The 26,778-nt window shown below is 45.8% G+C and overlaps 1 protein-coding gene across 2 annotated transcripts in view; it reads right to left on the reverse strand.

The window, feature by feature from the left end:
- Nucleotides 1-26,778, reverse strand: part of LOC129811282 (thyroid receptor-interacting protein 11-like) — a 98,856-nt gene that overhangs the window by 59,934 nt on the left and 12,144 nt on the right. The window contains exons 4-19 of one of the 2 annotated variants that reach the window (XM_055862457.1): nucleotides 19,251-19,487; nucleotides 19,050-19,118; nucleotides 17,573-17,741; nucleotides 13,586-13,939; nucleotides 13,440-13,477; nucleotides 13,218-13,316; nucleotides 11,728-11,943; nucleotides 8,735-9,448; nucleotides 8,399-8,560; nucleotides 7,499-8,134; nucleotides 7,270-7,354; nucleotides 6,798-7,162; nucleotides 6,448-6,690; nucleotides 6,033-6,235; nucleotides 4,819-4,957; nucleotides 3,056-3,160 (exon numbers count right to left, since the gene is read on the reverse strand). In XM_055862457.1, the coding sequence (XP_055718432.1) occupies nucleotides 3,056-3,160; nucleotides 4,819-4,957; nucleotides 6,033-6,235; nucleotides 6,448-6,690; nucleotides 6,798-7,162; nucleotides 7,270-7,354; nucleotides 7,499-8,134; nucleotides 8,399-8,560; nucleotides 8,735-9,448; nucleotides 11,728-11,943; nucleotides 13,218-13,316; nucleotides 13,440-13,477; nucleotides 13,586-13,939; nucleotides 17,573-17,741; nucleotides 19,050-19,118; nucleotides 19,251-19,487 (3,834 nt within the window). The remainder of the gene's footprint in view (nucleotides 1-3,055; nucleotides 3,161-4,818; nucleotides 4,958-6,032; nucleotides 6,236-6,447; nucleotides 6,691-6,797; nucleotides 7,163-7,269; nucleotides 7,355-7,498; nucleotides 8,135-8,398; nucleotides 8,561-8,734; nucleotides 9,449-11,727; nucleotides 11,944-13,217; nucleotides 13,317-13,439; nucleotides 13,478-13,585; nucleotides 13,940-17,572; nucleotides 17,742-19,049; nucleotides 19,119-19,250; nucleotides 19,488-26,778) is intronic. The other variant, XM_055862458.1, reaches the window with a different exon arrangement.

Raw genomic sequence — 26,778 nt, forward strand, 5'->3', positions numbered from 1 at the left:
CCTGTCCCTGTAGCTTGTGGAGCTCCTCTACCAGCTGGCCAGACTCATTATATTACATATGATTTATTATGACGGTTACCTGTCCCTGTAGCTTGTGGAGCTCCTCTACCAGCTGGCCAGACTCATTATATTACATATGATTTATTATGATGGTTACCTGTCCCTGTAGCTTGTGGAGCTCCTCTACCAGCTGGCCAGACTCATTATATTACATATGATTTATTATGACGGTTACCTGTCCCTGTAGCTTGTGGAGCTCCTCTACCAGCTGGCCAGACTCATTATATTACATATGATTTATTATGACGGTTACCTGTCCCTGTAGCTTGTGGAGCTCCTCTAACCAGCTGGCCAGACTCATTATATTACATATGATTTATTATGATGGTTACCTGTCCCTGTAGCTTGTGGAGCTCCTCTGCCAGCTGGCCAGACTCATTATGTTACATATGATTTATTATAATATATTATGACGGTTACCTGTCCCTGTAGCTTGTGGAGCTCCTCCACCAGCTGGCCAGACTCATTATATTACATATGATTTATTATGATGGTTACCTGTCCCTGTAGCTTGTGGAGCTCCTCTGCCAGCTGGCCAGACTCATTATGTTACATATGATTTATTATAATATATTATGACGGTTACCTGTCCCTGTAGCTTGTGGAGCTCCTCTAGCAGCTGGCCAGACTCATTATATTACATATGATTTATTATCATGGTTACCTGTCCCTGTAGCTTGTGGAGCTCCTCTACCAGCTGGCCAGACTCATTATATTACATATGATTTATTATAATATATTATGACGGTTACCTGTCCCTGTAGCTTGTGGAGCTCCTCTACCAGCTGGCCAGACTCATTATATTACATATGATTTATTATAATATATTATGACGGTTACCTGTCCCTGTAGCTTGTGGAGCTCCTCTACCAGCTGGCCAGACTCATTATATTACATATGATTTATTATGATGGTTACCTGTCCCTGTAGCTTGTGGAGCTCCTCTACCAGCTGGCCAGACTCATTATATTACATATGATTTATTATGATGGTTACCTGTCCCTGTAGCTTGTGGAGCTCCTCTACCAGCTGGCCAGACTCATTATATTACATATGATTTATTATAATATATTATGACGGTTACCTGTCCCTGTAGCTTGTGGAGCTCCTCTACCAGCTGGCCAGACTCATTATATTACATATGATTTATTATGATGGTTACCTGTCCCTGTAGCTTGTGGAGCTCCTCTACCAGCTGGCCAGACTCATTATATTACATATGATTTATTATGATGGTTACCTGTCCCTGTAGCTTGTGGAGCTCCTCTACCAGCTGGCCAGACTCATTATATTACATATGATTTATTATGATGGTTACCTGTCCCTGTAGCTTGTGGAGCTCCTCTGCCAGCTGGCCAGACTCATTATATTACATATGATTTATTATGATGGTTACCTGTCCCTGTAGCTTGTGGAGCTCCTCTACCAGCTGGCCAGACTCATTATATTACATATGATTTATTATGATGGTTACCTGTCCCTGTAGCTTGTGGAGCTCCTCTACCAGCTGGCCAGACTCATTATATTACATATGATTTATTATGATGGTTACCTGTCCCTGTAGCTTGTGGAGCTCCTCTACCAGCTGGCCAGACTCATTATATTACATATGATTTATTATGACGTTACCTGTCCCTGTAGCTTGTGGAGCTCCTCTACCAGCTGGCCAGACTCATTATATTACATATGATTTATTATCATGGTTACCTGTCCCTGTAGCTTGTGGAGCTCCTCTACCAGCTGGCCAGACTCATTATATTACATATGATTTATTATGACGGTTACCTGTCCCTGTAGCTTGTGGAGCTCCTCTACCAGCTGGCCAGACTCATTATATTACATATGATTTATTATGATGGTTACCTGTCCCTGTAGCTTGTGGAGCTCCTCTGCCAGCTGGCCAGACTCATTATGTTACATATGATTTATTATAATATATTATGACGGTTACCTGTCCCTGTAGCTTGTGGAGCTCCTCTACCAGCTGGCCAGACTCATTATATTACATATGATTTATTATGATGGTTACCTGTCCCTGTAGCTTGTGGAGCTCCTCCACCAGCTGGCCAGACTCATTATATTACATATGATTTATTATGATGGTTACCTGTCCCTGTAGCTTGTGGAGCTCCTCTACCAGCTGGCCAGACTCATTATATTACATATGATTTATTATGATGGTTACCTGTCCCTGTAGCTTGTGGAGCTCCTCTACCAGCTGGCCAGACTCATTATATTACATATGATTTATTATGATGGTTACCTGTCCCTGTAGCTTGTGGAGCTCCTCTACCAGCTGGCCAGACTCATTATATTACATATGATTTATTATGATGGTTACCTGTCCCTGTAGCTTGTGGAGCTCCTCTACCAGCTGGCCAGACTCATTATATTACATATGATTTATTATGACGGTTACCTGTCCCTGTAGCTTGTGGAGCTCCTCTACCAGCTGGCCAGACTCATTATATTACATATGATTTATTATGATGGTTACCTGTCCCTGTAGCTTGTGGAGCTCCTCTGCCAGCTGGCCAGACTCATTATGTTACATATGATTTATTATAATATATTATGACGGTTACCTGTCCCTGTAGCTTGTGGAGCTCCTCTACCAGCTGGCCAGACTCATTATATTACATATGATTTATTATGATGGTTACCTGTCCCTGTAGCTTGTGGAGCTCCTCTACCAGCTGGCCAGACTCATTATATTACATATGATTTATTATGACGGTTACCTGTCCCTGTAGCTTGTGGAGCTCCTCCACCAGCTGGCCAGACTCATTATATTACATATGATTTATTATGATGGTTACCTGTCCCTGTAGCTTGTGGAGCTCCTCTGCCAGCTGGCCAGACTCATTATATTACATATGATTTATTATAATATATTATGACGGTTACCTGTCCCTGTAGCTTGTGGAGCTCCTCTACCAGCTGGCCAGACTCATTATATTACATATGATTTATTATAATATATTATGACGGTTACCTGTCCCTGTAGCTTGTGGAGCTCCTCTACCAGCTGGCCAGACTCATGCTGCATGTTCTTTACTGTGGTGATCACCTGCATCTTCCACTCCTCCATCTTCTTCACCTGGATGCATTACAATACACACACAGTCACACCTCACAATTACAATACCTACACACACACACACACACCTTGGTTCACACACTGTTCACCTGGATGCATTACAATACACACACAGTCACACACCTCAAAATTAAAATACCTACACACACACACACCTCGGTTCACACACTGTTCACCTGGATGCATTACAATACACACACAGTCACACACCTCAAAATTAAAATACCTACACACACACACACCTCGGTTCACACACTGTTCACCTGGATGCATTACAATACACACACAGTCACACACACCTCAAAATTAAAATACCTACACACACACACACCTCGGTTCACACACTGTTCACCTGGATGCATTACAATACACACACAGTCACACACCTCAAAATTAAAATACCTACACACACACACACCTCGGTTCACACACTGTTCACCTGGATGCATTACAATACACACACAGTCACACACCTCAAAATTAAAATACCTACACACACACACACCTCGGTTCACACACTGTTCACCTGGATGCATTACAATACACACACAGTCACACACCTCGCAATTACAATACCTACACACACACACACCTCGGTTCACCTGGATACATTACAATACACACACAGTCACACACCTCGCAATTACAATACCTACACACACACACACCTCGGTTCACACACTGTTCACCTGGACAATGGCAATACATACAGTACAATACCACACTACACATTCTACACTATATATTCTACACTGCACATTCTACACTACACATTCTACACTGCACATTCTACACTGCACATTCTACACTGCACATTCTACACTGCACATTCTACACTGCACATTCTACACTGCACATTCTACACTACACATTCTACACTACACATTCTACACTACACATTCTACACTGCACATTCTACACTGCACATTCTACACTGCACATTCTACACTGCACATTCTACACTGCACATTCTACACTACATATTCTACACTACACATTCTACACTGCACATTCTACACTACACATTCTACACTACACATTCTACACTACACATTCTACACTACATATTCTACACTACACATTACAGTGGTCATCTGTAAAAGAGACCTTGTGTCTTAGCATGACTCGAAAGGTTAAATACAATACACACACACTACAATACACACACACTACAATACACACACACACACTACAATACACACACACACTACAATACACACACACACTACAATACACACACACACTACAATACACACACACACTACAATACACACACACACTACAATACACACACACACTACAATACACACACACACTACAATACACACACACACTACAATACACACACACACTACAATACACACACACACTACAATACACACACACACTACAATACACACACACACTACAATACACACACACACTACAATACACACACTACAATACACACACTACAATACACACACACTACAATACACACACTACAATACATACTGTGTGATTCCTGATCTGTGATGTGAATAATGTTTTGACTCATGTCATGCTTTTCTGTATTGTCTGTTGTTGTGTTTATGTCCTGTAAGGAGTTTGTCTAGTTTTGTGAAACAAGGCAAATTTCTATAAAAACAGACAATAAAATGCTAAAAATCTTATCTTGCCTGTTGTTTCAGTGTGTCCCTCTCCTGTAGCAGCTCTTCAAACTGGTTGGAGCTGACGCCTCCAGAGTCTCCTGCCTGCAGCACCGACACCAATGTCTGGCACTTCTGGGTCAGCGCGTCGATCTCAATGTCCTTCTCTCTGATAATAATAATAACAACAAAATACAATAATATTTTAATTATATTTGCACCTATCAAGATACCCAAAGACACTGACAGAATAAACAGCAAATAGAACATGACAATTACTAATTGTGTCCAAGTCCGCAATAAAAATGAATCCCGAGCAAAAAAAATACACCCTGACAATACCTGGTCACCGTGGCAGCAAAATACACCCTGACAATACCTGGTCACCGTGGCAGCAAAATACACCCTGACAATACCTGGTCACCACGGCAGCAAAATACACCCTGACAATACCTGGTCGCCATGGCAGCAAAATACACCCTGACAATACCTGGTCGCCACGGCAGCAAAATACACCCTGACAATACCTGGTCGCCATGGCAGCAAAATACACCCTGACAATACCTGGTCGCCACGGCAGCAAAATACACCCTGACAATACCTGGTCGCCACGGCAGCAAAATACACCCTGACAATACCTGGTCGCCGTGGCAGCAAAATACACCCTGACAATACCTGGTCACCATGGCAGCAAAATACACCCTGACAATACCTGGTCGCCACGGCAGCAAAATACACCCTGACAATACCTGGTCACCACGGCAGCAAAATACACCCTGACAATACCTGGTCACCATGGCAGCAAAATATACCCTGACAATACCTGGTCACCATGGCAGCAAAATACAACCTGACAATACCTGGTCACCATGGCAGCAAAATACACCCTGACAATACATGATCACCATGGCAGCAGAAGCATGTTTATTTGAGCTGTTCTTGCCATAATACAGACTTGGTCTTTCACCAAATAGGGCTATCTTCTCTATTCCAGGTAACTACCTCATGAAGCTGGTTGAGAGAATGTCAAGAGTGTGCAAAGCTCTCATCAAGGCAAAGGGAGACTACTTAATAGAATCTAAAATATATTGAAATTTTCAGTTACTACATGATTCCATATATGTTATTTCATAGTTCTGATGTCTTCACTATTATTAAGTAGAAAATAGTCAAAATAAAGAAAAATCCTTGAGTAAGTGTGTCCAAACTGTTGACTGGGTGCCGTATATATTACAAAACAATACCTGATGATCCGAGACAGGTTCTGAATGGTCTCTCTGAACATCTCTCGACTCCCTGAGGGGTCAGACATGGTAGACAGCCTCATGTTCTCCTGCTGGACCTTGAGGAGCACAGCCTCCTTCCCTGCTACGATGTCCATGATGTGCTGGTAGTCCCCCCTCAGCTGGCTGTTCTCCCTCGTCTTCTCATTCAGCACGGCCAGGACCTACAGTAAATAGGTCAAGTACATTAATTTTATTGGGGTTGTAAAATTACAATAACTTTAACAAAATTCCTGGTTGGAAGATTCCTGGAATCAAGAGGGAATAGGCGGGAGATCCTTCAACTTGGATTTCTAGAAAAATCTGGGCATTTTAGGAAAATTACCCCGGATTTTGCAACTCTAATAAGTTGAGTCAAGTTGATTGTGATTTTGACCTGCTCTCTCTCCACGGCGTAGGCCTGCAGCTGCTGCTGGAGGGACAACACGTCTTGGCTGTGGCCTCCTCCCCCCAGGGAGACGTGGGAGTGCAGCGCCTGGATCTCTACGTCTTTCTCCTGGACCATCTGGCTGAGCTTCCCCATTTCCTCTCTGGAGACCACCAGCTGATCCAGCCGTCTGGTCAGGTTCTGGTTCTTCTCATTCAGCTGGTTGATCTCCGTCTCCTTCTCCTTAATGCCCTTCAAATTGAGAGATCAGATATGCTTTATTATCCTGAATGGCAATTCATCCCGAATCATCAGCTGCTGCTGAGTACAACGTACAGGAAGTGGTATTCAGGAAATACCTTCACGAGACTCTCTACCTCCACCTTGGACAGGTCGTGTTTCTCATTGCCGTTCTCCCTGTTATTCAGGGACGACTTGGTCTCGTCTTCCCGTTGGAGAATGACCACTTCCTGTTCCTGGGAGTATTGGGTAGGGCCGAGGTGATCTACTTCCTGCTGCAGGCGTCTAATCTCCTCGTCCTTGGCGCGGATCAGCCTATCGTAGTTCTCTCTGCTCTGCTCGTGGCGTTGGTGGGCCTGCTCCAACTCGTTCTGCTGCGCCAGGAGAGACTGCTGGGAGGAGAGGAGATGTCCCTGCTGCTCCTCTACGGTCCTCCTCGAGGCATCTCCTGAGGTCTTCAGCTGGGTGATCTCATTCTCCAGTTCTGTGGTTCATGTTAATGTCCTCAATAAGACTGTCCATTTAGCAGCAAATACAATACATAGATTTTTTTTTTTTTTTAACAACAAGAGATATGACAGGATGTGTTACCGGTGATGATGTCCGGGGCGCGTAGCTCGGCCAGGCCGGGAGGCTGGGGTCTACTTAGCTGGTCCGTCAGACGCTCCATCTCCTCCTTTTTAGGATAGGATTAATGTTAATGTCCCAAGGGACAAATTGTCTCCCAACACACAGTACCCCACTGTATACAAAATAGACACTGTACATTACACATACAGTACATTGCATATTACCCATGTCATACATGTTGTGGACGTACCTTCAGGTGGCTGTTGTCTTCCTTCATGCATCCCAGCTGCGTGTCCTTCTCCTCCAGAGCTCCTCTCAGGGTCTCAGCCTCCTGGGTGGCTGCCTGGACCACGGACTCCAGCTCCCTCTGGGTGGCGGCCATGTTGGCTCTCAGGCTCTCCGTGAAGGAGTCCTTCTCCTCCAAAGCTCCTCTCAGGGTCTCAGCCTCCTGGGTGGCTGCCTGGACCACGGACTCCAGCTCCCTCTGGGTGGCGGCCATGTTGGCTCTCAGGCTCTCCGTGAAGGAGTCCTTCTCCTCCAAAGCTCCTCTCAGGGTCTCAGCCTCCTGGGTGGCTGCCTGGACCACGGCCTCCAGCTCCCTCTGGGTGGCGGCCATGTTGGCTCTCAGGCTCTCCGTGAAGGAGTCCTTCTCCTCCAAAGCTCCTCTCAGGGTCTCAGCCTCCTGGGTGGCTGCCTGGACCACGGCCTCCAGCTCCCTCTGGGTGGCGGCCATGTTGGCTCTCAGGCTCTCCGTGAAGGAGTCCTTCTCCTCCAGAGCTCCTCTCAGGGTCTCAGCCTCCTGGGTGGCTGCCTGGACCACGGACTCCAGCTCCCTCTGGGTGGCGGCCATGTTGGCTCTCAGGCTCTCCGTGAAGGAGTCCTTCTCCTGGAGATTCACGTTCAGAACATTTTTAAAAGTCCTCAATGAGGCAATTCATTTAGCAGCAAACACAATTCATAAAAAAAAAACGAAATCCCAATTTTAAAAAACAACAAAAATAGAAAAAGGATATTTCCAAGCAGAGTGGACAGGATAAAATAAGGATGTTCGAGAGGTCCGTCACATAGAGTTAGATAGAGGACTCTAGATGGATATGACCCTGTTCCAACATACGAGTCCTCCATCTAGCTCTATGGTCTGTGAGCTGACCTGGAGGAGGTCTATCAGCTGTTTTTTCTCCTCGGCCACGGTGACGGATAGCATCTCATCGGTGTCTCTGTGTTCGGAGGCCATCTGTTCCACGTCTCTCCTCAGCTGGGAAATCTTCAGGTCCTTCTCCTGGTTCAGCTTCACCGTCCTCTCATGCGCCGTCTGAAAAAAAATCAAGCTATTGGCACAACACATTCCTTACAAAAAATTCAGTTCATTGGTCAAAGTGCTAATGAAATAAGACAAAAGTGAAAAGATAAAACAATACATTCTGAGACATACGAAATGATTGTAGATACATGAAGATATTGAAACAGTAGAGAAACAACAGTGGACCTGCAGTGCCGAGGCGTCCATGGAGCGGGCAGCGGTCAGCTCCTCGATGGTCTGCTGGTACTGCCTGGCCTGCTCCTGTAGGCCTCTCTCTGCCTGGACCAGCTCCCCTTCCAGCTGGCTCTTCTCCAGCTTCAGAGCCTCGATGCGGGTGTCCTTCTCCAGGACGGTCCTGTTGAGAGCGGCCTGGACCTCCCTGACCTGCCTGGCCAGCTCCTCTATCCTCCCCTGAGCATGCTCAGCCTCTGTCTTTAGCCTCTGCTTCTCCATCTTCATCTCGTAGTCTTCTGACATCACCTTCTCCTGGGAGCTCCTCATCTCAGCCAGTTCTCTCCTGAGATCCTCCAGCTCCTCACTGGACCCCCCGGATTCTCTCCCTCTCTCCCCAGCCTCACACAACTCTGCCCGGGCAGCAGACAGCTGCTCCTCCCTCTCCTGTACGGTTCTCTGGAGCATCTGGGTCTCTTTGCCCATCGTTGTTGCCCGTCCAAGTTTCTCCCTCAACTCTTTGACGGTGGCCTCCAGCTGCTGCTTGCCCATGTGGAGATCGTTCAGGATGTAAGCACTCTGGCTCAGTTTCTCCTGCTGGGCTTGTAGTTCTTCCTGTAGCGCCACCCTCTGGTCGGTGGTGGTACTGAGCTCTGACTGCAACCTGGACACCTCTGTCTCAGACTCCTTCAGCTGAACAGAGAGCTTCTCCTTCACTGAGATCACATGCTGCATGGAGACACAAGAACAGAATAATAGCATCTCAATAACCATTTTATAGGTAGTCTTACTTTGCTAAGTTTAAATTCTGTAAAGGGGGTTAAATCATTTTTTAAAAATTAGGTTATCCTTGGACTTTCTTTTTCAACATGGTCTAAGACGTGGTGTATATCCCAATATCAACACATTCCGTCCTATACACGGCCAATATATTAATATCCACACATTCCTTCCTATACACGGCCAATATATTAATATCCACACATTCCTTCCTATACACGGCCAATATATTATTATCCACACATTCCTTCCTATACACGACCAATATATCAGTGCACGGTGCACTACTTCAGGCATTGGGCGGGACACTGTTCCAGATCCAGGAAGTGTTACATTGCTGTGTGTCTAAATAATATAAATGTTTCATAGACTTTAGTTTGATATCGTCAGACTAAAAGTGAGTGTCACAACCACCTATCAACCTTTAAATATATTCTAGATGAACACCCATTTCCTGTCTAGGGGACCATCCATTTTCTTTCTAGGTGATCGTCCATTTTCTCTCTAGGTGATCGTCCATTTCCTCTCTAGGTGATCATCCATTTCCTCTCTAGGTGATCATCCATTTCCTCTCTAGGTGATCATCCATTTCCTATCTAGTGGATCATCCATTTCCTATCTAGTGGATCATCCATTTCCTCTCTAGGGGATCATCCATTTCCTCTCTAGGGGATCATCCATTTCCTTTCTAGGTGACCATCCATTTCCTTTCTAGGTGACCATCCATTTCCTTTCTAGGTGACCATCCATTTCCTATCTAGTGGATCATCCATTTCCTATCTAGTGGATCATCCATTTCCTCTCTAGGGGATCATCCATTTCCTCTCTAGGGGATCATCCATTTCCTCTCTAGGGGATCATCCATTTCCTCTCTAGTGGATCATCCATTTCCTATCTAGGGGATCATCCATTTCCTATCTAGGGGATCATCCATATCCTTTCTAGGGGATCATCCATTTCCTCTCTAGTGGATCATCCATTTCCTATCTAGGGGATCATCCATTTCCTCTCTAGGGGATCATCCATTTCCTCTCTAGGGGATCATCTATTTCCTATCTAGTGGATCATCCATTTCCTCTCTAGGGGATCATCCATATCCTATCTATCCATTTCCTATCTAGGGGATCATCCATATCCTATCTATCCATTTCCTATCTAGGGGATCATCCATATCCTATCTATCCATTTCCTATCTAGGGGATCATCCATTTCCTCTCTAGGGGATCATCCATTTCCTCTCTAGGGGATCATCCATTTCCTCTCTAGGGGATCATCCATTTCCTCTCTAGGGGATCATCCATATCCTATCTAGGGGATCATCCATTTCCTCTCTAGGGGATCATCCATTTCCTCTCTAGGGGATCATCCATTTCCTATCTAGGGGATCATCCATTTCCTCTCTAGGGGATCATCCATTTCCTATCTAGGGGATCATCCATTTCCTCTCTAGGGGATCATCCATTTCCTATCTAGGGGATCATCCATTTCCTCTCTAGTGGATCATTCATTTCCTATCTAGTGGATCATCCATTTCCTATCTAGGGGATCATCCATTTCCTATCTAGGGGATCATCCATTTCCTATCTAGTGGATCATCCATTTCCTATCTAGGGGATCATCCATTTCCTCTCTAGGGGATCATCCATTTCCTCTCTAGGGGATCATCCATTTCCTCTCTAGGGGATCATCCATTTCCTATCTAGGGGATCATCCATTTCCTATCTAGGGGATCATCCATTTCCTATCTAGGGGATCATCCATTTCCTATCTAGGGGATCATCCATTTCCTATCTAGGGGATCATCCATTTCCTATCTAGGTGATCATCCATTTCCTATCTAGGTGACCATCCATTTCCTCTCTAGGGGATCATCCATTTCCTCTCTAGGGGATCATCCATTTCCTATCTAGGGGATCATCCATTTCCTATCTAGGGGATCATCCATTTCCTATCTAGGGGATCATCCATTTCCTATCTAGGGGATCATCCATTTCCTATCTAGGGGATCATCCATTTCCTCTCTAGGGGATCATCCATTTCCTATCTAGGGGATCATCCATTTCCTATCTAGGGGATCATCCATTTCCTATCTACTTTGAAATGTTCTGAACCCCGTTCTAAACCCAATAGTGGTTGGGACTACTGCTGCTGTGAAAAAAAAGAACTTTAGAAATAGATTTGATTTGTTGATTAAAACACAGTGCGGACCGCACAAGTTCAACCCAGACCTGTGTAGCTTCCGTGTTGTGTCGGTCCAGTTCTTCCAGCGTGATGACGAGTGTGTCTTGTTCCTCTCGGTTGTCTTTCAGGGCCTGCTCTCTCTTCTCCAGCTCGGCCCTCAGCTCTGCTATCTGCTCTGAGGCGGCTGGGGAGAACTCTCGTCTGTCTAGGACGTCTGACTCCACTCTGTCCTCGGCACACGCAAGTCTCTCCAGTAGATTCATCTGGAAAAAAAATCAAAATGTTTAAAAAAAAATGTATTAAAAAATGTAAAATTCTAAATTTGAACACACAATCATTATCCATGGACTCAGGATGAGTTGCTGCTGCACGAGCAACAGCTAATGGGATCCTAATCAACTAAACTAACTAAATAATCAACTTTTGAATAAATCAAATGATCCATCTGACACTCATCAACAACAGAACGACATTATAGTTCAAGACATCTAGATTCTCAAAGTTACGATGTTAAGTCAACACAGTGTAATGTACACTCAACTAAAATATAAACGCAACATGAAAAGTGTTGGTCTCATGATTCATGAGCTGAAATAAAAGATCCCAGAAATGTTCCATACGCACAAAAAAACTTATTTCTCTCAAATTTTGTGCACAACTGGTGGTTTACATCCCTGTTAGTGAGTATTTATCCTTTGCCAAGATAATCCATCCACCTGACAGGTGTGGCATATCAAGATGTCGATTAAACAGCATGATCATTACACAGGTGCACCTTGTGCTGGGGGACAATAAAGGGCCACTAAAATTTGCAGTTTTTTCACACAACACAATGCCACAGATGTCTCAAGTTTTTAGGGAGTGTGCAATTGGCATGCTGACTGAAGGAATGTCCACCAGAGCTGTTGTCAGAGAATCGAATGTTCATTTTTCTATCATAAGCCACCTCCAACGTTGTTTTAGAGAATTTGGCAGTATGTCCAACCGGCGTCAAAACCGCAGACCACGCCGGCCCAGGACTTCCACATCCGGCTTCTTCACCTGCAGGATCGTCTGAGACCAGACACCCGGACAGCTGATGAAACTGAGGAGTATTTCTGTCTGTAATAAAGCCTTTTTGTGGGGAAAAACGAATTCTGACTGGCTGGGCCTGGCTCCACAGTGGGTGGGCCTATGCCCTCCCAGACCCACCCATGGCTGCGCCCCTGCCCATTCATGTGAAATCCATAGATTGGGTCCTAATGAATTTATTTAAATTGACTGATTTCATTATATAAACTGTAACTGTAAAATTGTTGCATATTTCATTTATATTTTTGTTCAGTGTAAGTGGAGTGTACATATTGAGGGAAAATCTTACTGTTAGTTCAATGTGTCAAGAGTTTATATAAAGTCATATATACCGTATGGGAGTTTGTTTAAGAATTAGCATTGTGACGTGCAAAAACACTGACAACGTTGAGGCCCATTATTAGCAAGCAGAAATCACCTCAGACTAACTCTTAACTGAAGTTTCCATTTGAGAACAGAAACCCACCTTTTCCTGTTCCGTCATAACCTTCTCTTTCCTCAGGGTTCCAATGATGGCGTTGAGTTCTAGAACGTCTGCACGTTCCACCTGGCTCTTCGGTTCCCTCTGGTTCGTGGAGAACAATCATTATCGTAAAGGACGATTGTAGAAAGACTACTACCACAACTACTACTACTACTACACACTGCAACACTATTTCAAGAGATACTATGTGATCAGGATAAATACCTCAAGAGTCTTCATTCTCAACATCTCCCGCTCCGCCCCTTGAAAATATGACAATAGTTTGAGTCGGCATATCAAAATCGGACGAATAACTGACACCCTCAGTATGTCCCAGATGATATCTGAATGTGTATGTTGTGAGTGAGTACCTGCGAGAGCATTCGTCAGCCCCTGTATCTCCTGGACTAGCTGGGCCTTATTCCAGGCCTTCTCTTCCTGGACGCGTGTCTGGAGCGCTGTGACGGACGACTGCAGCTGTGTGTTGTTCTGCAGCAGCTCAGCGTTCTCAGCCTGCGCCTCCATCTTTTCCCGCTGCAGTGTAGCCTGCCTCCTCCCTGCCTCCTCCAGGCTGGCTGTGAGCTCCTTCAGTCTCTCCTCTGCTGCCTCCTCCAGGCTGGCTGTGAGCTCCTTCAGTCTCTCCTCTGCTGCCTCCTGCAAGGAGGTGCTGTGGAGGGATGAGGCCTTAGAGGAGGAGTCGTGAGTAACGCTGGCTGGACTGTTACCTGGAAGGGTTAGGATACATAGAGGAACATGTAAGGGGAAGGTGAGAGACAGTAACCTGAGGTAAGGATGGATTATGTAAGGGGAATGTGAGAGACTGTAACCTGAGGTAATGATGGATTATGTAAGGGGAATGTGAGAGACAGTAACCGGAGGTAATGACGGATTATTTAAGGGGAATGTGAGACAGTAACCTGAGGTAATGACGGATTATGTAAGGGGAATGTGAGAGACTGTAACCTGAGGTAATGATGGATTATGTAAGGGGAAGGTGAGAGACAGTAACATGAGGTAAGGATGGATTATGTAAGGGGAATGTGAGACAGTAACCTGAGGTAATGATGGATTATGTAAGGGGAACGTGAGAGACAGTAACCGGAGGAAAAGATGGATTATGTAAGGGGATTTGTGAGACAGTAACCTAAAGTAAGGATGGATTATGTAAGGGGAATGTGAGAGACAGTAACCTGAGGTAAAGATGGATTATGTAAGGGGAATGTGAGAGACAGTAACCTGAGGTAAGGATGGATTATGTAAGGGGAATGTGAGAGACAGTAACCTGAGGTAATGATGGATTATGCAAGGGGAATATGAGAGACAGTAACCTGAGGTAAGGATGGATTATGTAAGGGGAATGTGAGAGACAGTAACCGGAGGTAAAGATGGATTATGTAAGGGGAATGTGAGAGACAGTAACCGGAGGTAAAGATGGATTATGTAAGGGGAACGTGAGAGACAGTAACCTGAGGTAATGACGGATTATGTAAGGGGAACGTGAGAGACAGTAACCGGAGGTAAAGACGGATTATGTAAGGGGAACGTGAGAGACAGTAACCTGAGGTAATGACGGATTATGTAAGGGGAACGTGAGAGACAGTAACCTGAGGTAATGACGGATTATTTAAGGGGAACGTGAGAGACAGTAACCTGAGGTAATGACGGATTATGTAAGGGGAATGTGAGAGACTGTAACCTGAGGTAATGATGGATTATGTAAGGGGAATGGAGAGAGTAACCTGAGGTAATGATGGATTATGTAAGGGGAATGTGAGAGAGAGTAACCTGAGGTAAAGATGGATTATGTAAGGGGAATGTGAGAGACAGTAACCTGAGGTAATGATGGATTATGTAAGGGGAATGTGAGACAGTAACCTGAGGTAAGGATGGATTATGTAAGGGGAATGTGAGAGACAGTAACCTGAGGTAAGGATGGATTATGTAAGGGGAATGTGAGAGACAGTAACCTGAGGTAAGGATGGATTATGTAAGGGGAATGTGAGAGACAGTAACCTGAGGTAAGGATGGATTATGTAAGGGGAATGTGAGACAGTAACCTGAGGTAAGGATGGATTATGTAAGGGGAATGTGAGAGACAGTAACCTGAGGTAATGATGGATTATGTAAGGGGAATGTGAGAGACAGTAACCTGAGGTAAAGATGGATTATGTAAGGGGAATGTGAGAGACAGTAACCTGAGGTAATGATGGATTATGTAAGGGGAATGTGAGAGACAGTAACCTGAGGTAATGATGGATTATGTAAGGGGAATGTGAGAGAGAGTAACCTGAGGTAATGATGGATAATGTAAGGGGAATGTGAGAGACAGTAACCTGAGGTAATGATGGATTATGTAAGGGGAATGTGAGACAGTAACCTGAGGTAAGGATGGATTATGTAAGGGGAATGTGAGACAGTAACCTGAGGTAAGGATGGATTATGTAAGGGGAATGTGAGAGACAGTAACCTGAGGTAATGATGGATTATGTAAGGGGAATGTGAGAGACAGTAACCTGAGGTAAAGATGGATTATGTAAGGGGAATGTGAGAGACAGTAACCTGTGGTCTAAAGGTGTGCACTAGTCCATATGGGCCCTTGTCTAAAGTAGTGCACTAGACCCTATGGGCCCTGGTCTAAAGTAGTGCACTAGACCCTATGGGCCCTTGTCTAAAGTAGTGCACTAGACCCTATGGGCCCTGGTCTAAAGTAGTGCACTAGAGCCCTGAGGAATAGGGAACCATTTCGGGTGCAAACGATAGCAAATCCAAACTCCTCCTGCTCCTCTCCTCCCCTCCAGTCTGTTTCTGTTCCTCCAGCTCCTCTCCCCCCCTCCAGTCTGTTTCTGTTCCTCCAGCTCCTCTCCTCCCCTCCAGTCTATTTCTGTTCCTCCAGCTCCTCTCCTCCCCTCCAGTCTGTTTCTGTTCCTCCAGCTCCTCTCCCCCCCTCCAGTCTGTTTCTGTTCCTCCAGCTCCTCTCCTCCCCCCAGTCTGTTTCTGTTCCTCCAGCTCCTCTCCTCCCTCCAGTCTGTTTCTGTTCCTCCAGCTCCTCTCCCCCCCCCCCCCAGTCTGTTTCTGTTCCTCTAGCTCCTCTCCTCCCCTCCAGTCTGTTTCTGTTCCTCCAGCTCCTCTCCTCCCCTCCAGTCTGTTTCTGTTCCTCCAGCTCCTCTCCTCCCTCCAGTCTGTTTCTGTTCCTCCAGCTCCTCTCCTCCCCCCAGTCTGTTTCTGTTCCTCCAGCTCCTCTCCTCCCCCCAGTCTGTTTCTGTTCCTCCAGCTCCTCCCCCCCAGTCTGTTTCTATTCCTCCAGCTCCTCTCCTCCCTCCAGTCTGTTTCTGTTCCTCCAGCTCCTCTCCCCCCCCCCCTCCAGTCTGTTTCTGTTCCTCCATCTCCTCTCCTCCCCCCCAGTCTTTTTCTGTTCCTCCAGCTCCTCTCCTCCCTCCAGTCTGTTTCTGTTCCTCCAGCTCCTCTCCTCCCCCCAGTCTGTTTCTGTTCCTCCAGCCCCCCCCCCCCCCCCAGTCTGTTTCTGTTCCTCCAGCTCCTCCCCCCCCCCCCCCCCCAGTCTGTTTCTGTTCCTCCAGCTCCTCTCCTCACCTCCAGTCTGTTTCTGTTCCTCCGGCTCCTCCCCCCCCCCCCAGTCTGTTTCTGTTCCTCCAGCTCCTCTCCTCACCTCCAGTCTGTTTCTGTTCCTCCGGCTCCTCTCCTCCCCCCCAGTCTGTTTCTGTTCCTCCAGCTCCTCCCCTCCAGTCTGTTTCTGTTCCTCCTCTCCTCCCCTCCAGTCTGTTTCTGTTCCTCCTCTCCTCCCCTCCAGTCTGTTTCTGTTCCTCCTCTCCTCCCCTCCAGTCTGTTTCTGTTCCTCCAGCTCCTCCCCCCCCCCCCAGTCTGTTTCTGTTCCTCCAGCTCCTCTCCTCACCTCCAGTCTGTTTCTGTTCCTCCGGCTCCTCTCCTCCCCCCAGTCTGTTTCTGTTCCTCCAGCTCCTCTCCCCCAGTCTGTTTCTGTTCCTCCAGCTCCTCTCCCCCAGTCTGTTTCTGTTCCTCCAGCTCCTCTCCTCCCCCCAGTCTGTTTCTGTTCCTCCAGCTCCTCTCCCCCCCCCCAGTCTGTTTCTGTTCCTCCAGCTCCTCTATCCTCCCCCCAGTCTGTTTCTGTTCCTCCAGCTCCTCTATCCTCCCCCCAGTCTGTTTCTGTTCCTCCAGCTCCTCCCCCCCCCCCCAGTCTGTTTCTGTTCCTCCAGCTCCTCTCCCCCCCCCCAGTCTGTTTCTGTTCCTCCAGCTCCTCTATCCTCCCCCCAGTCTGTTTCTGTTCCTCCAGCTCCTCTATCCTCCCCCCAGTCTGTTTCTGTTCCTCCATCTCCTCTCCTCCTCACCTCCAGTCTGTTTCTGTTCCTCCAGCTCCTCTATCCTCTCCTCGTACTCTGCCAGCTCGTCCCGGTGGCGCCGGATGACGTCGGCCATCTTCTGTCTCTGAGCGTCCTGCAGCGCTGCTAACTCATGTTGGTGGTCTTCTACCTCACGCCCCATCTCCTCACGCAGCTCCTGTTCCGCAGACAGAGGAATAGAGAGTCACTGTCTGAGTCTCTCTTACACCAAGCTGGGTTTCTGTTAAATCAATCAAATTTAAAAGCCCTTTTTACAGAAACAGTCATCACAAGGTGCTTTACAGTAGCTGGACTAGACACCCAGAGAGCGGACACCCAGAGAGCGGACACCCAGAGAGCGGACACCCAGAGAGCGGACACCCAGAGAGCGGACACCCAGAGAGCGGACACCCAGAGAGCGGACACCCAGAGAGCGGACACCCAGACAGCGGACACCCAGAGAGCGGGCACCCAGAGAGCGGGCACCCAGGGAGCGGACACCCAGAGAGCGGACACCCAGAGAGCGGGCACCCAGAGAGCGGGCACCAGAGAGCGGGCACCAGAGAGCGGGCACCAGAGAGCGGGCACCAGAGAGCGGACACCAGAGAGCGGACACCCAGAGAGCGGGCACCCAGAGAGCGGACACCAGAGAGCGGACACCCAGAGAGCGGACACCCAGACAGCGGACACCCAGACAGCGGACACCCAGAGACACCCAGAGAGCGGACACCCAGAGAGCGGACACCCAGAGAGCGGACACCCAGGGAGCGGACACCCAGGGAGCGGACACCCAGAGAGCGGACACCCAGAGAGCGGACACCCAGAGAGCGGACACCCAGAGAGCGGACACCCAGAGAGCGGACACCCAGAGAGCGGACACCCAGAGAGCGGACACCCAGAGAGCGGGCACCAGACAGCGGGCACCCAGAGAGCGGGCACCCAGACAGCGGGCACCCAGAGAGCGGGTACCCAGAGAGCGGGCACCCAGAGAGCGGGCACCCAAAGAGCAGGCACCCAAAGAGCGGGCACCCAAAGAGCGGGCACCCAGAGAGCGGGCACCCAGAGAGCGGGCACCCAGAGAGCGGGCACCCAGAGAGCGGGCACCCAGAGAGCGGACACCCAGAGAGCGGGCACCAGAGAGCGGGCACCAGAGAGCGGGCACCAGAGAGCGGGCACCAGAGAGCGGACACCCAGAGAGCGGACACCCAGAGAGCGGACACCCAGAGAGCGGACACCCAGAGATCGGGCACCAAGAGAGCGGACACCCAGAGAGCGGACACCCAGAGAGCGGCACCCAGAGAGCGGACACCCAGAGAGCGGACACCCAGAGAGCGGACACCCAGAGAGCGGACACCCAGAGAGCGGACACCCAGAGAGCGGACACCCAGAGAGCGGGCACCAAGAGAGCGGACACCCAGAGAGCGGCACCCAGAGAGCGGACACCCAGAGAGCGGGCACCCAGAGAGCGGGCCGTAACATTTCTGACCTTAATGATCCTCTGCAGCTTCAGAACCTCTCCCTGGTCACCGTTTCCTGCTCCTGGGGCTTCGGATGCCTGAAACAAATAAACATTTAGAGACCTTTCCAACCTTCACATGACCCCTTATCGACCTTACAGTAATAGAATGATCTAGTAATCGATGTCGTGAAGGGACCGATCTGAGACACGCGCCTCCAGCCTCATCACCTCCGTAGACAGACGGTTCATCTCCTGCTGGGACCAGATCACGTCACTGAAGTCCATCTCGTCGCTGCCATGGAAACCTTGATGGACGGCGCTCCCCCGGGGACGGGTAGTGGTGGTGGAGTCGGAGGTGACAGGAAGTACAGCTGAGCCGGAGGAAACTGATTGGGCAGAGTGTTGTAACTTCTGGACCTCTTCCTGTAGTCCAGTTTGACGGGTCTTCAGGTGACTGATCTCTACCTGGACAGGTCAGAGCACGTCATCGTGTTATTGTTTAATATAAAAAAGGAGAGCTGTGATACGGAGGAAGACAGGTGAGAAGAGATTAAAATGGCTGACGGGCCTTCAGTTGACTGATCTCTACCTGGACAGGTAACAAAAAGAATGACATCAAATACGTTTTTTTAGATGTGTTATTGTTTTATATAGAGATGGAGACAGGTGAGAAGGAACAGACCTGAGCAGGTGAGATGTTATTGTTTTATATAGAGATGGAGACAGGTGAGAAGGAACAGACCTGAGCAGGTTAGATGTTATTGTTTTATATAGAGGTGGAGACAGGTGAGAAGGAACAGACCTGAGCAGGTAGATGTTATTGTTTTATATAGAGATGGAGACAGGTGAGAAGGAACAGACCTGAGCAGGTAGATGTTATTGTTTTATATAGAGATGGAGACAGGTGAGAAGGAACAGACCTGAGCAGGTTAGATGTGTTATTGTTTTATATAGAGATGGAGACAGGTGAGAAGGAACAGACCTGAGCAGGTAGATGTTATTGTTTTATATAGAGATGGAGACAGGTGAGAAGGAACAGACCTGAGCAGGTTAGATGTTATTGTTTTATATAGAGATGGAGACAGGTGAGAAGGAACAGACCTGAGCAGGTTAGATGTTATTGTTTTATATAGAGATGGAGACAGGTGAGAAGGAACAGACCTGAGCAGGTTAGATGTTATTGTTTTATATAGAGATGGAGACAGGTGAGAAGGAACAGACCTGAGCAGGTAGATGTGTTATTGTTTTATATAGAGATGGAGACAGGTGAGAAGGAACAGACCTGAGCAGGTAGATGTGTTATTGTTTTATATAGAGATGGAGACAGGTGAGAAGGAACAGACCTGAGAAGGTTAGATGTTATTGTTTTATATAGAGGTGGAGACAGGTGAGAAGGAACAGACCTGAGCAGGTTAGATGTTATTGTTTTATATAGAGATAGAGACAGGTGAGAAGGAACAGACCTGAGCAGGTTAGATGTTATTGTTTTATAGAGATAGAGACAGGTGAGAAGGAACAGACCTGAGCAGGTTAGATGTTATTGTTTTATATAGAGGTGGAGACAGGTGAGAAGGAACAGACCTGAGCAGGTTAGATGTTATTGTTTTATATAGAGATAGAGACAGGTGAGAAGGAACAGACCTGAGAAGGTTAGATGTGTTATTGTTTTATATAGAGATGGAGACAGGTGAGAAGGAACAGACCTGAGCAGGTTAGATGTGTTATTGTTTTATATAGAGATGGAGACAGGTGAGAAGGAACAGACCTGAGCAGGTTAGATGTTATTGTTTTATATAGAGATGGAGACAGGTGAGAAGGAACAGACCTGAGCAGGTTAGATGTTATTGTTTTATATAGAGATGGAGACAGGTGAGAAGGAACAGACCTGAGCAGGTAGATGTTATTGTTTTATATAGAGATGGAGACAGGTGAGAAGGAACAGACCTGAGCAGGTTAGATGTTATTGTTTTATATAGAGATGGAGACAGGTGAGAAGGAACAGACCTGAGCAGGTGAGATGTTATTGTTTTATATAGAGATGGAGACAGGTGAGAAGGAACAGACCTGAGCAGGTAGATGTGTTATTGTTTTATATAGAGATGGAGACAGGTGAGAAGGAACAGACCTGAGCAGGTTAGATGTTATTGTTTTATATAGAGGTGGAGACAGGTGAGAAGGAACAGACCTGAGCAGGTAGATGTGTTATTGTTTTATATAGAGATGGAGACAGGTGAGAAGGAACAGACCTGAGCAGGTTAGATGTTATTGTTTTATATAGAGGTGGAGACAGGTGAGAAGGAACAGACCTGAGAAGGAAGATGTTATTGTTTTATATAGAGGTGGAGACAGGTGAGAAGGAACAGACCTGAGCAGGTTAGATGTTATTGTTTTATATAGAGATGGAGACAGGTGAGAAGGAACAGACCTGAGCAGGTAGATGTTATTGTTTTATATAGAGGTGGAGACAGGTGAGAAGGAACAGACCTGAGCAGGTAGATGTTATTGTTTTATATAGAGGTGGAGACAGGTGAGAAGGAACAGACCTGAGCAGGTTAGATGTGTTATTGTTTTATATAGAGATGGAGACAGGTGAGAAGGAACAGACCTGAGCAGGTAGATGTGTTATTGTTTTATATAGAGATGGAGACAGGTGAGAAGGAACAGACTTGAGCAGGTTAGATGTTATTGTTTTATATAGAGATAGAGACAGGTGAGAAGGAACAGACCTGAGCAGGTTAGATGTTATTGTTTTATATAGAGGTGGAGACAGGTGAGAAGGAACAGACCTGAGCAGGTTAGATGTTATTGCTTTATATAGAGATGGAGACAGGTGAGAAGGAACAGACCTGAGCAGGTTAGATGTTATTGTTTTATATAGAGATGGAGACAGGTGAGAAGGAACAGACCTGAGCAGGTTAGATGTTATTGTTTTATATAGAGATGGAGACAGGTGAGAAGGAACAGACCTGAGCAGGTTAGATGTTATTGTTTTATATAGAGATGGAGACAGGTGAGAAGGAACAGACCTGAGCAGGTAGATGTTATTGTTTTATATAGAGATAGAGACAGGTGAGAAGGAACAGACCTGAGCAGGTTAGATGTTATTGTTTTATATAGAGGTGGAGACAGGTGAGAAGGAACAGACCTGAGCAGGTTAGATGTGTTATTGTTTTATATAGAGATGGAGACAGGTGAGAAGGAACAGACCTGAGCAGGTAGATGTGTTATTGTTTTATATAGAGATGGAGACAGGTGAGAAGGAACAGACTTGAGCAGGTTAGATGTTATTGTTTTATATAGAGATAGAGACAGGTGAGAAGGAACAGACCTGAGCAGGTTAGATGTTATTGTTTTATATAGAGGTGGAGACAGGTGAGAAGGAACAGACCTGAGCAGGTTAGATGTTATTGCTTTATATAGAGATGGAGACAGGTGAGAAGGAACAGACCTGAGCAGGTTAGATGTTATTGTTTTATATAGAGATGGAGACAGGTGAGAAGGAACAGACCTGAGCAGGTTAGATGTTATTGTTTTATATAGAGATGGAGACAGGTGAGAAGGAACAGACCTGAGCAGGTAGATGTGTTATTGTTTTATATAGAGATGGAGACAGGTGAGAAGGAACAGACCTGAGCAGGTTAGATGTTATTGTTTTATATAGAGATAGAGACAGGTGAGAAGGAACAGACCTGAGCAGGTTAGATGTTATTGTTTTATATAGAGATGGAGACAGGTGAGAAGGAACAGACCTGAGCAGGTTAGATGTTATTGTTTTATATAGAGATGGAGACAGGTGAGAAGGAACAGACCTGAGCAGGTAGATGTGTTATTGTTTTATATAGAGATGGAGACAGGTGAGAAGGAACAGACCTGAGCAGGTTAGATGTTATTGTTTTATATAGAGATAGAGACAGGTGAGAAGGAACAGACCTGAGCAGGTTAGATGTTATTGTTTTATATAGAGATGGAGACAGGTGAGAAGGAACAGACCTGAGCAGGTTAGATGTTATTGTTTTATATAGAGATGGAGACAGGTGAGAAGGAACAGACCTGAGCAGGTAGATGTTATTGTTTTATATAGAGATGGAGACAGGTGAGAAGGAACAGACCTGAGCAGGTTAGATGTTATTGTTTTATATAGAGATGGAGACAGGTGAGAAGGAACAGACCTGAGCAGGTTAGATGTTATTGTTTTATATAGAGATGGAGACAGGTGAGAAGGAACAGACCTGAGCAGGTTAGATGTTATTGTTTTATATAGAGATGGAGACAGGTGAGAAGGAACAGACCTGAGCAGGTAGATGTGTTATTGTTTTATATAGAGATGGAGACAGGTGAGAAGGAACAGACCTGAGCAGGTTAGATGTTATTGTTTTATATAGAGATAGAGACAGGTGAGAAGGAACAGACCTGAGCAGGTTAGATGTTATTGTTTTATATAGAGATAGAGACAGGTGAGAAGGAACAGACCTGAGCAGGTTAGATGTTATTGTTTTATATAGAGATGGAGACAGGTGAGAAGGAACAGACCTGAGCAGGTTAGATGTTATTGTTTTATATAGAGATGGAGACAGGTGAGAAGGAACAGACCTGAGCAGGTTAGATGTTATTGTTTTATATAGAGATGGAGACAGGTGAGAAGGAACAGACCTGAGCAGGTTAGATGTTATTGTTTTATATAGAGATGGAGACAGGTGAGAAGGAACAGACCTGAGCAGGTTAGATGTTATTGTTTTATATAGAGATGGAGACAGGTGAGAAGGAACAGACCTGAGCAGGTTAGATGTTATTGTTTTATATAGAGATGGAGACAGGTGAGAAGGAACAGACCTGAGCAGGTAGATGTTATTGTTTTATATAGAGATGGAGACAGGTGAGAAGGAACAGACCTGAGCAGGTTAGATGTTATTGTTTTATATAGAGATGGAGACAGGTGAGAAGGAACAGACCTGAGCAGGTGAGATGTGTTATTGTTTTATATAGAGATGGAGACAGGTGAGAAGGAACAGACCTGAGCAGGTAGATGTTATTGTTTTATATAGAGATGGAGACAGGTGAGAAGGAACAGACCTGAGCAGGTTAGATGTTATTGTTTTATATAGAGATGGAGACAGGTGAGAAGGAACAGACCTGAGCAGGTTAGATGTTATTGTTTTATATAGAGATGGAGACAGGTGAGAAGGAACAGACCTGAGCAGGTTAGATGTTATTGTTTTATATAGAGGTGGAGACAGGTGAGAAGGAACAGACCTGAGCAGGTGAGATGTTATTGTTTTATATAGAGATGGAGACAGGTGAGAAGGAACAGACCTGAGCAGGTAGATGTGTTATTGTTTCATATAGAGGTGGAGACAGGTGAGAAGGAACAGACCTGAGCAGGTAGATGTGTTATTGTTTTATATAGAGATGGAGACAGGTGAGAAGGAACAGACCTGAGCAGGTTAGATGTTATTGTTTTATATAGAGATGGAGACAGGTGAGAAGGAACAGACCTGAGCAGGTAGATGTGTTATTGTTTTATATAGAGATGGAGACAGGTGAGAAGGAACAGACCTGAGCAGGTAGATGTGTTATTGTTTTATATAGAGATGGAGACAGGTGAGAAGGAACAGACCTGAGCAGGTTAGATGTTATTGTTTTATATAGAGATGGAGACAGGTGAGAAGGAACAGACCTGAGCAGGTTAGATGTTATTGTTTTATATAGAGATGGAGACAGGTGAGAAGGAACAGACCTGAGCAGGTTAGATGTTATTGTTTTATATAGAGATGGAGACAGGTGAGAAGGAACAGACCTGAACAGGTTAGATGTTATTGTTTTATATAGAGATGGAGACAGGTGAGAAGGAACAGACCTGAGCAGGTTAGATGTTATTGTTTTATATAGAGATGGAGACAGGTGAGAAGGAACAGACCTGAGCAGGTTAGATGTTATTGTTTTATATAGAGATGGAGACAGGTGAGAAGGAACAGACCTGAGCAGGTAGATGTTATTGTTTTATATAGAGATGGAGACAGGTGAGAAGGAACAGACCTGAGCAGGTTAGATGTTATTGTTTTATATAGAGATGGAGACAGGTGAGAAGGAACAGACCTGAGCAGGTGAGATGTGTTATTGTTTTATATAGAGATGGAGACAGGTGAGAAGGAACAGACCTGAGCAGGTAGATGTTATTGTTTTATATAGAGATGGAGACAGGTGAGAAGGAACAGACCTGAGCAGGTTAGATGTTATTGTTTTATATAGAGATGGAGACAGGTGAGAAGGAACAGACCTGAGCAGGTTAGATGTTATTGTTTTATATAGAGATGGAGACAGGTGAGAAGGAACAGACCTGAGCAGGTTAGATGTTATTGTTTTATATAGAGGTGGAGACAGGTGAGAAGGAACAGACCTGAGCAGGTGAGATGTTATTGTTTTATATAGAGATGGAGACAGGTGAGAAGGAACAGACCTGAGCAGGTAGATGTGTTATTGTTTTATATAGAGGTGGAGACAGGTGAGAAGGAACAGACCTGAGCAGGTAGATGTGTTATTGTTTTATATAGAGATGGAGACAGGTGAGAAGGAACAGACCTGAGCAGGTTAGATGTTATTGTTTTATATAGAGATGGAGACAGGTGAGAAGGAACAGACCTGAGCAGGTAGATGTGTTATTGTTTTATATAGAGATGGAGACAGGTGAGAAGGAACAGACCTGAGCAGGTAGATGTGTTATTGTTTTATATAGAGATGGAGACAGGTGAGAAGGAACAGACCTGAGCAGGTTAGATGTGTTATTGTTTTATATAGAGGTGGAGACAGGTGAGAAGGAACAGACCTGAGCAGGTAGATGTGTTATTGTTTTATATAGAGATGGAGACAGGTGAGAAGGAACAGACCTGAGCAGGTAGATGTGTTATTGTTTTATTTAGAGGTGGAGACAGGTGAGAAGGAACAGACCTGAGCAGGTTAGATGTTATTGTTTTATATAGAGATGGAGACAGGTGAGAAGGAACAGACCTGAGCAGGTAGATGTTATTGTTTTATATAGAGATGGAGACAGGTGAGAAGGAACAGACCTGAGCAGGTTAGATGTTATTGTTTTATATAGAGGTGGAGACAGGTGAGAAGGAACAGACCTGAGCAGGTAGATGTGTTATTGTTTTATATAGAGATGGAGACAGGTGAGAAGGAACAGACCTGAGCAGGTTAGATGTTATTGTTTTATATAGAGATGGAGACAGGTGAGAAGGAACAGACCTGAGCAGGTTAGATGTTATTGTTTTATATAGAGGTTGAGACAGGTGAGAAGGAACAGACCTGAGCAGGTTAGATGTTATTGTTTTATATAGAGATGGAGACAGGTGAGAAGGAACAGACCTGAGCAGGTTAGATGTTATTGTTTTATATAGAGGTGGAGACAGGTGAGAAGGAACAGACCTGAGCAGGTGAGATGTTATTGTTTTATATAGAGATGGAGACAGGTGAGAAGGAACAGACCTGAGCAGGTTAGATGTTATTGTTTTATTTAGAGGTGGAGACAGGTGAGAAGGAACAGACCTGAGCAGGTTAGATGTTATTGTTTTATATAGAGATGGAGACAGGTGAGAAGGAACAGACCTGAGCAGGTAGATGTTATTGTTTTATATAGAGATGGAGACAGGTGAGAAGGAACAGACCTGAGCAGGTTAGATGTTATTGTTTTATATAGAGATGGAGACAGGTGAGAAGGAACAGACCTGAGCAGGTAGATGTTATTGTTTTATATAGAGAT

Source organism: Salvelinus fontinalis, chromosome 15 (assembly GCF_029448725.1).
Source record: "Salvelinus fontinalis isolate EN_2023a chromosome 15, ASM2944872v1, whole genome shotgun sequence".
NCBI lineage: Eukaryota > Metazoa > Chordata > Actinopteri > Salmoniformes > Salmonidae > Salvelinus > Salvelinus fontinalis.